This window comes from Quercus suber, unplaced genomic scaffold (genome assembly GCF_002906115.3).
Source record: "Quercus suber isolate HL8 unplaced genomic scaffold, Cork oak 2.0 scaffold_187, whole genome shotgun sequence".
NCBI lineage: Eukaryota > Viridiplantae > Streptophyta > Magnoliopsida > Fagales > Fagaceae > Quercus > Quercus suber.
In genome coordinates this window covers 549,058-559,042 of record NW_027069645.1, presented here as the reverse complement: position 1 = coordinate 559,042, position 9,985 = coordinate 549,058, and the positions used below count along the sequence as shown (strand labels likewise).

At 35.4% G+C, this 9,985-nt stretch overlaps 1 protein-coding gene across 3 annotated transcripts; it reads left to right on the top strand.

Moving 5' to 3' along the window:
- Nucleotides 1–1,173: 1,173 nt before the first annotated feature.
- LOC112018309 (probable acyl-[acyl-carrier-protein]--UDP-N-acetylglucosamine O-acyltransferase, mitochondrial) lies at nucleotides 1,174–9,985 on the top strand. Of its 3 annotated transcripts, XM_024050823.2 has the most exons (10): nucleotides 1,177–1,681; nucleotides 7,386–7,510; nucleotides 7,615–7,723; nucleotides 8,222–8,314; nucleotides 8,432–8,548; nucleotides 8,647–8,730; nucleotides 9,083–9,187; nucleotides 9,308–9,394; nucleotides 9,506–9,643; nucleotides 9,718–9,985. In XM_024050823.2, exons 1-9 carry the CDS (start codon nucleotides 1,496–1,498, stop codon nucleotides 9,617–9,619), a joined length of 1,020 nt encoding a protein of 339 aa, XP_023906591.1. In that variant the 5' UTR covers nucleotides 1,177–1,495; the 3' UTR covers nucleotides 9,620–9,643; nucleotides 9,718–9,985. The 3 variants fall into 3 exon arrangements, 2 of the variants coding, with proteins under 2 accessions (XP_023906591.1, XP_023906590.1); XR_002883593.2 differs by lacking the exon at nucleotides 9,718–9,985 and having other exon boundaries at nucleotides 1,174–1,681; nucleotides 9,301–9,394; nucleotides 9,506–9,524; XM_024050822.2 differs by having other exon boundaries at nucleotides 9,506–9,985.

The window sequence follows — 9,985 nt, the reverse complement described above, 5'->3', positions numbered from 1 at the left end:
GGTTGTGGCTGGTTGTGTGGGTTTTGATTGGATTGTGGTGGGTTTGTTGACGGCCATTGTTGATGTGGGTGGGTTGTTGAGGTGGATTTGTGGTGGTGGTGGTGGTGGTTTTTAATTTTAATTTTAATTTTATTTTTTTTTAATCAGAGTTGTGGTGGCGGCAACAGGTGGTGGTTTGTTGATGTGGGTGGGTTGTTGGTGGTGGCAGTGGGTGGTGGGTGGTTGTGACCAAAGGAAGAGAGGTATAGAGAGAAAGTGAGAAAAGGATGAAGAATAAAAAAAGAATAAAGAAAGATTATTTAAACGAAGTGATTGCTAAAGTAGAACCATTGATGTGGAGTGAGTTGTGAAATTGTAAGTTAAAATAAATAAAGTGACTTTTTTAGTTACTGAAAAGCTAAAAATTTGCCTCCACCAATGTGGATGCTCTTACCAAGCCTCTAAATGAATCTAGCCTTATCTTGTTTTTTTTTATCAAACCCTACTATTCACGAACATGTTCATGAGCAATTTATTTTGCTTGGATTTGACTTATTTATTAAACAAGCTAACAAGCCTAAACTAAGATTTAAGATTGGGTTGTTTATAAACAAAAAAACATACATAAGTTTTTTATTGAATCAAGTCCGAATTATTTATGAATGACTTAGTTTATTTATAAACTTAGTCAAAATCTTGTAGCTCAATTGGCTTCTCCTAGTTTTTTCAATGATTATTTTTAGGATTCAAATCCTTCCTTCCCAAACTATCGAAAAATAAATAATAACAAAAAACTATGTTTCTTTTGCCAGACACCAAAAAATGTTCTTTGAAAGATTCGGCCAATCACTTAAGAATAAGATATTTGTCCTAAAAGATGTTTCTCTCGCCACACACCAAGAAATGTTCTTCAACAAGTTACTTTACCGGTTGAACTAACTATAACTCACTTTGCCCCCTAAGCTACGAAAATATATGATTGACATGGCAAAGTTATAACTTTATTTCAATGCTCTCATAGTATTTGTTTTAATGTTAAATATAACAAAATTATGTAATGAAAGACCAATTTACCCTTTTTTCAAAACAAGCGGTAGATGGGTAAATTAGTCTTTTAATGCTAAATTATGTCAAATTTAACCACAAAACAAATGATAAACCAAAATTTTGATTTGATTTGGGGGTTGATGGTGTGTTTTGAATTTTGATACTTTCAGGAGGCAAAGTGAGAAATGGGAAAGGGTAATTTTTCCTATTCATTTATTTATGAACGGGGAACACTAAAGATAGTGCGCCCAACAAGGCGAAGCTACAAAAAAGAAAATCAACAGTAAAGCAAGCAGATTCTCCAGACCAAAAAGAAGGGTCCAGATCGAGCTAAAAACCGTACCACACACACACACACACGCTGACACTACATATTTCTCATCTCAGCGGGAAGTTTCTGTTTCTGTTTCTTTAGATTCTCTGAGTCCGAAGGTGGGAGTGGGACACAACTGTCGCTAGTCGCTAAGCCATGTGCTCGCTCATGAAACTTCGCAAGCCCTTCTTCTTCTGCACTAATTCTCTAACCTCACTCTCACTTCGGCGCTTATCCTCCACGCTCTCTGCCCAACCTTCTTCTTCTTCTTCTTCACAGCAAACAAGCTCTACCTTCATTCACCCTTCTGCCATTGTTCACCCTAACGCTCTTATTTCCCAGGTTGGTACCTACCTTCTTTTTCTTTTCCTTGTGTTTATGTGTGTGTGTTTTGAATTTGATTTCGAATTACTAGTAAATGCATTGATAGTAATAGTATTCGATGTTTTCCTTTGGTGTCTGTGTTTTGTAACTTTAGTCAAAGCACAAAGTTTGGCTATACAAACTCCCACTAATTATCTCTTGCATGTTCTTTATGTTCTATGTCAAATTTTGAGCCAATCGAATGTTATTTACCTAATGATCCATAAACTTGTTTTTAATGCATAATTTTAGAATTCAAAAACTTGAAATTTAAATATTTGATTAATGATATAGTTATTGATCTTTGATCTTCTTTAAATTTTGCAAGCACGAAGGATATGAGATGAAAATGTAATTCTATAGTGAATTTATTAAAATTCACGTTCAATAAAAGTTTATTGAGTGGAGTTGTAGGCACTAGCTGCAACTAAGTTTGTAGCCAAACTTTGTTCTTTATCAAACATTACACCGCTCACTAACGTTCTATTGGATGTGACAAACCTTCCATTGGATTTCGTTGTCTCCTTATAATCTCGATGCTTGCAAAATTTCAAGTTTTTGCTATTTAAATTATAAACAAACTATGAGTTTACAATTGGATAATATAAATCATATCTGGTTAATTTGAAATTTGGCCCGCATGTTATGAACAAAGAGAAGGTGTGTAATCCAACTTTGAGATCTTCAAAATGTTAATTTAATAGAAAGTTATTAAATGATGTAACATTGATAATAGTTACGCCGAGTGTAATTTGATTCTGACCCATATATTAACGGATACCATTCTAACCATTATGTGTGTTTACAAATTGAGTTAAAATACATACTTTTTTTTATAAAAAAAATCTCATCTGAAATAGCCTTAGATTGTGTTTCTAATCAGATTGATATGTGATAAGGAAAAAAAAAGTAATAACCTCAAGGAGGCTGAGTGTTGCTTCAGAAATTAAATAGAAGTTTTTGACATTTTCCCAAATCTTGAGGTAGGAAATGTAATTTACTGAGAAAAAGAAGAAGAAGAAGAAGTTCTAGTTGACTGGTTTCGTCCCATAAAATTTTAAAAGGTACCAATTAGATTATTCCATCTATACACTGTAAACATGGTGTTAAAGTTGTACTAGTGAACAAAGTTTCCACTTCTGTGGGATCTAAGAGAGGTGATTGGTTTACCCCCAATTGTTTTTTGAAGTGTTGATGTGGCACCTTAAAATGTTACATGACGTGGAATAAAGATGAAACGGAATCTTTTTAAAAATTTCCAGCATGACATTGCACATTTTTTAATTTGGGGTTGAAACTTGAAAATCAACTTTAATTTAAAATTGAGGAAGACTCTTTAATTCCTCTATGTTTTTTAAGGGAATAGTACACACTATGATCATAAAAATGTATCTTCAAGCGTTCTAATCCTCACTGTTCCTTTATAAATATAAATAAAATGCTAAGATTAGTTGGTGGGATCTATAAGATTATTTCTAAGGTGTTGGCTAATCAGTTTCGAAGGGTGGTGAATGGGCTTATCTCTAATTCACAAAATGTTTTTTTGTGAAAGGTAGACAAATCTTGGACTCCGTTTTAATTGCTTCAAAATGTATTGATAATAGATTGAAGACAAGAATTCTAGGGGTGTTGTGTAAGTTGGATGTGGAGAAGGTGTTTAACCATGTGAGCTGGGGTTTTGTTAATGTATATGCTTCAATGTAGTGGGTTTTCAGAGAAATGGAGAAATGTATTGCATTTCAACATTCAAATTTTCCATTTTGCTCGATGGTAGTCCTTCTGATTTCTTTGGAAGTTCTGGGGGGATTCGGCAAGGGGATCCTTTATCTCTGTTGCCTTTTGATATTGTTATGGAGGCATTGAGTCGTATGTTGGATGTGGCTGCTACTGTTGGTAGTTCTTTGGCTTCTCTGTTGGTAATACAGCCGGTACATTGATGATGGCGTCTCATCTTTTATTTGTGAACGACACTCTTATTTTTTGTGATGCTGACCCTACTCAGATAGCTAATTTGAGGGTGATTCTTGCTAGATTTGAGGAGGTATCAAGGTTAAGTATTAACTTGGGAAAATTTGAGTTGGTTCTTGTTGGTGTAGTTCACAATTTGGAGGCTCTGGTGGGGCTGTTGGGTTGTAGGCAATCTTCTCTTCCTTTGAAATATTTGGGCCTTCCGTTAGGTGCTAAGTTTAAGGATTTGTCAATCTAGAATCCCATGCTAGAGAAGATGGAGCGGAGATTAGCAAGTTGGAAGAGGTTGTATTTATCTAGAAGGGGGGTGGGGGGGGGGGGGGGGGGGGTAAGATAACCCTTATTAAAAGCACACTTCGTCTTTACTTACATGCTTTCTTTCCCTTCTGCCTTTTCCTGGAAAGGTGGCAAATTGTATGGAGAAATTATAGAGAAATTTTCCGTGCAATGGAATTAGTGGTAAATCTAAATTACACCTGGTTAAATGGGCTAAGGTTTGTAAGCCTTTGTAGGTTGGGGGGCTAGGTATAAGATGATTGACAAGCTTTAATTTTGCCTTGTTAGGAAAATGGTTGTGAAGGTATGGCATGGAGACAGATGCTTTATGGAGGAGGGTTATAGAGGCAAAATATGGGAATATATGGGGTGGTTGGTGTTCGAAAAAGGTGACAAGTGCTTATGGTGTTAGCCTGTGGAGATTCATTAGAAGTGGCTGGTTGAATTTTTCTAAACTCCTTTTGTATGATGCGGGAGATGGTACTGGAGTGAAGTTTTGGAAGCATGTGTGGTGTGGGGACTGTACTTTTCAAGAGGCTTTTCTAGAGCTTTATTGTCTTAGTAGGTCAAAGGAATCCTCAATGGCTAAGGTTATGTGTTGGTTTGCTAGGAGAATTCACTGGAATGTTCAATTTTGTCATCCACCACAAGATTGGGAACAAGAATCTTTTGATCTGTTTATGGGAATGGTCTACTCTTCTACTATGCGGAGGTTTGGTCCTGATAAGGTTTGTTGGAAGTCAGCAAGGAGTAGAGGTTTTGAGGTTAGAGGTTTTTATCCTTCTTTCTACCCTCCTAGTCTCTTATCCTTCCCTTGGAGAATGATATGGCAATCGAAGATTCCTCCAAGGGTAGTTTTCTTTTCATGGTCTGCTTCCTTAGGTAAGATCTTAACAACAGACAACCTTCGTAAAAGACGTGTGCTTGTTCTTGATTGATGTTATATGTGTTAGAGTTGTGGGGAGTTGGTAGATCACCTTCTAATTCATTGCCCCATAGCTTGTGAGTTGTGGTCGTTGGTGTTTCGTTTGTTTGGTATCCATTGGATTATGCCTCATAAGGTTATTGAGTTGTTTGAGTCTTGGCAAGGTAAGTTTAGGCGACATTGCAACATAGATTTTTGGAGACTAGTGCCTTATTGTTTGATATAGTGCATTTGGCATGAAAGGAATGCTACAAGCTTTAAGGGATGTGAATGTTCTATGCTAGAGATTAAGTATTTTTTCTTGCACACTCTCTTTGATTGGAGTATGGTCTTTTCTTATTTTTCTTGTTCTTCCCTTCATGTTTTACTTGATCGTTGTAATTTTGGTTCCTAATTTGTGTCCCTATAGTACATCGCCAATGTACTCAGATTGGCTTTTTTATTAATAATATTTTACGTTATCTAACACGAAAAAAAGGCTAAGATTAGGACACTTGAAATAATTGATTCTGATAATAGCGGGTACCATAAATTCCCAAAGGTAACGTAGAAGAACCCAAAAAATGCGTTTCAGTCTAATTATTATTCATTAGTGTTTGGATTTGCTAATAAAGTGGAAAATGGAGTTCTATTCCATAGATGGTAATATTTTTCATCATACCAGGTTTTTTTTTTTTTTTTTTTTTTAAGCAAATTTTTTACTAAAACTACAGGATCAGTTTGTTTTTGTTTTTTTTTTTTTTTTGTTTTTTGTTTTTTTTTTACTTTTACTACTTTTGATTTATTCTTCAATGTTCTTTGTGCTACATTTTTGGGTAATCAATTAAATGATCCACACAATTTTGTGCTCAATAGAGAAATAAGAAATAATCTTATGTCTATAGCATTGGGACTATGAGAAACTGCCTAATAATGAATAAAAATAAATAAATAAATAAAAAACTTTTATGTCAAGCTGAATTATAGTGTTTATTTGGGTTACTTTTCTTTTTTTCAAACATTACTTTGATCTGCTTTGGTAAAAAGGCTGGTAAACTGGTTTATTTGGGCTGCTTCTGTTTAGTTGCTTTGTTTGTGTATCTGTTAATACAAAAGGGAATTCTTTGTTTTAAAATGGTGAAATTGAAATTCTTAAAATCAGACTTTAGGAGAGGTACAACATATTGAGGATTCGACAGGAATTCTTGGATGTGGTGTTTCTTCTCTCCCTGTGAAGAAATTGGGTTTACATTAGGGAGCCCCTTTCAAAGGAGATTGGCTAGCTATAAGAAATATACTCGTCGGATGGGGGTTGTCTCCCCCTCTCTAAGAGTACATTATTTAGCCTTCCCGCTTATTTCTTATCTCTTTTCCCACTGCTTTTGGGTGTGGCAAATAGAATGAAAAAGATTTAGAGAGAATTTCCTTGGGGCGGCCTGGGGGATGAATTTGAAGTTTTACTTAGTTAATTGGAATACTTGTTGTCCTCCTGCGTGCCATGGTGGCTTGGGAATCAAGAAGTTATTTCTATTTAATCAGGTTTTTTTCTGTAAGTGGCGTTATGAATTTGAAGATACGGTTTTATGGAGACAGGTAATAGATTTAAAGTATGGATCCAATGGAGAGTATTGATGTTTGGGTGAGGTGAGGGCCATATAGGGTCTGATTGTAGAGGTATATTAGAGGAGGTTGGGNTAACTTTGTTATTGGAATCTTTCATGCAGTGCAAGATTGGGAAGTGGATTCTGTGGCACAGTTATTGTCAGGTCTTTATGTAATAAAGATTTGGCTTGGGGAAGTTGATAAGTTGGTTTGGCTCCCTTTTCCAAACAAAGGCTTCAAAGTGAAGTGCTAATACCACATTTTGAGGGGGAGGAGTAGATTTTCCATGGAAAAGCATCTGGAAAGTTCATGTCTTGCTGAGGGTTTTTTTTTTTTGGGTGTGTGTGTGTGTGTGTGTGTGTGGCATTAGGAGGATTTTGATAGTTGATAATTTAAGAAAGAGAAGCCTAAGTATTATGGAGTAATGCTTGATATGTAAAAATCATGGGGAGGATGTGAATGGTTTATTTCTACATTGTGTTGTGGCTTGGGAAGTGTGGTTTATGATATATTCTATATTTGATGTTTCCTGGGTGATGCCAAAGTGGATGCAAGAGATGCTTGCACGTTGGAAGGGGTGGTTAGGCCGAAGATGTAATGGGGAAATATGGCAAGTGGATCTTTTGTGTCTCATGTGGTGTGTTTAGAGAAAGCAGAATGCTAGATGCTTTAAGGGGCAAGATTAAGTGTAGCGTAGATGAAATATTTATTGCTAAAGTCTTTATTGCATTTTCTGTCTCAGGATTCCTAGATTTTCTAGATTCCTTGAGTTTTCACTAGCTTTGTCCCCCTTTTTTTTTTTTCAATAAACTTTACTTATCAAAAATATTTGACGACTAGGACTTTTCTTCAAAAAATCTTAAAATCAGACTGGTTAGATGTTTACTTGCATAATGATTTGTTGATGTTAGTAATGTGCTGTTGATGATGCAGGGTGTTTCCATTGGTCCTTTCTGCACTGTTGGTTCCTCTGCCAAGCTTGGGCATGGCTGTCAATTACATCCTGGGAGCCATATATTTGGAAATACTGAACTGGGGGAGCATTGCATTTTGATGACGTGAGTTTGGGTGATGGTTTAACCTTTTGTGGTACATTGTTGCAATGCATAGTTCTTGTTCCGTTGTGATGTAATTTTATCAAGTGCTTAAACTTGTCAGGCAGTGGCTCTGTGGTTGGTGATGATCTTCCTGGGCGTACAGTTGTGGGATGCAATAACATTATAGGCCATCATGCTGTGGTAGGTGTTAAGTGCCAAGACTTGAAGTACAAGGTTAGCTTCCAATGACATTGGTTTTAACTCCTCTGTTCTAGCTTATTGAAATCACGTTTGCTTCCATGCCAATTTGTGTTGTCAATTTAAAGTGTTGCTTTTCTTGGAATTGTGGCCTAATTTTATGAATCATATGACCATTATCTAATGACTAAAAAACTGTTTCTAACTGGTTTATATTGGAATTGGCTTTAAGAACTAGAAGGATCATTGTACATTTTCCATTTATAATATATGGCATATTTTTTTTTTTCCAATTATTAATTTATTTTGTTCTTTTGTATTTCACTAATATAAATTTCTCACACTCTGTTTTGGTTTTCAAAAAAAAAAAAAAAGAAGAAGAAGAAGAAGAAGAAGGAGAAGAAATGATATTGGATACTGTATTTCATATGTATTGGACATATGTATTGGATACTGTATTACAGTCACAATTTATATACATGTGGATGTTTTCATACAGGATACCCCTCTTATATATATATGTCTATCATTTAGCCAGGGGATGAATGTTTCCTTGATATTGGCGACAACAATGACATCAGAGAACATTCCTCAATCCACCGTTCTTCGAAGTCAAGTGATAGGACGGTAATGATGGGGTTGCTGAGGCTGATTTTTTTTTTTTTTCCCCCTCCATTTTCAAAATAGAAATTTTGTATAACATTTAGAGAACTTCATATTCTAACTAGCATTATACATAATCAGGTTATTGGTGATAATAATCTTATAATGGGATCTTGTCATATTGCCCATGATTGCAAGGTTGGCAACAACAATATTTTTGCAAACAATACTCTACTAGCAGGCCATGTTATGGTGGAAGTAAGTCCTTGGTTCACTTCTCAATTTAACATCTTTGTATATCGTATTTCTCATATGTTATATCTGATTAGAATATAATTCAAGTGCTTCAAATGCAGGACTATGCTCACACTGCAGGTGCAATCGTTGTTCATCAATTCTGCCACATTGGTTCGTTCTCTTTTATTGGTGGAGGTTCTGTGGTATGGTCATTTCTTAGTAATCAACCTTAAATTTTCATCTTACCTTCTTATATTATGTATTTATGAATCCAACATGGGTGTTAGTTTCTAACATGGACATAAGGGGGAGTAGGCTTAATGACTTAAAAGCTAACTACACTGTGACACTGGTGTTTGTTCTAGAAGGGCTTTCTAGGATGTAAATATTTGATGTTTCAAACCTGTGTAAAGGCCAAAATGAGAGTGTTCTTGTTACACAGCGTCCTCAACATTGTATTGAGTCAAGTACTTTTCACAAGTGTTGTCCATGAAAAAGATTATGATTCTTCTAGGATGCTTTCAATCTCATTTTCTTTATCTCATATGCCTGAAGGTTTCACAAGATGTCCCAAAGTACATGATGGTGACTGGAGAGAGAGCTGAGCTTCGTGGCTTAAATTTGGAGGGTCTTCGGCGTCGTGGATTCACAGCTGCAGAGGTTCGCATAAAGTAGAATTTCATATTGATGGTTTAAACTTTAGTTATAAATTATTATAATTATTATTATTTAACCTGCATGTTTGAAAGAGCTTATTTATTCCTTTGGGCAAGGATCTAGATAAATAGTCTGAGAATGGCTTATCGAAAGATATTTATGCCTGTTGATGCAAATTCTGCCAGTTTTGAAGAGCGTCTTGCTGAAGTGGTATAAATCTCTCTCTTTCCCACAACATTTTACCTATAAAAAAAAATCTCTCTTTCCCTCTTTCTCTCTTGTTTTAGCTTACAAATAATATGAAGTTGAATCATTTTGCAGGAGCAGAATGAAGAATTGGCGCATATTCCTGCAGTTTGTTCCATGGTGCAATCTATTCGGAACTCTTTCTCAGAAGATCGTCGTGGAATATGCAAGTTCAGACATTGGATATAGTCTACATGACACCTAATTTGTGGAGTGAGTATATCCAAATTTCATTTACTAATCAAGTTGCTTTAACTTTTTATTTTTTATTTTATAAATTGTTGCAGTTAAAACAGTGGTTTGGACCAAAGCTCTTAGCAGTTTCTGCCTAAGAGCATCTGAGCAATTGTTTTTAGAAGCTGCTAGACTTATTCTGTATTGTGTTAACTCTGACGAGTTGCCTAATCTATTAGCAATTTCTAACTAAGAGCAAATGACCAATTGTTTTTTAGAAGCTGCTGTAGACTATTTTGTATGGTCAAAACTCTGACGTGTAGCTTTTGGTTGACTTTGTTATGAAAGTTCAATCTATAGCAATTATTTATTTCTTTTAAA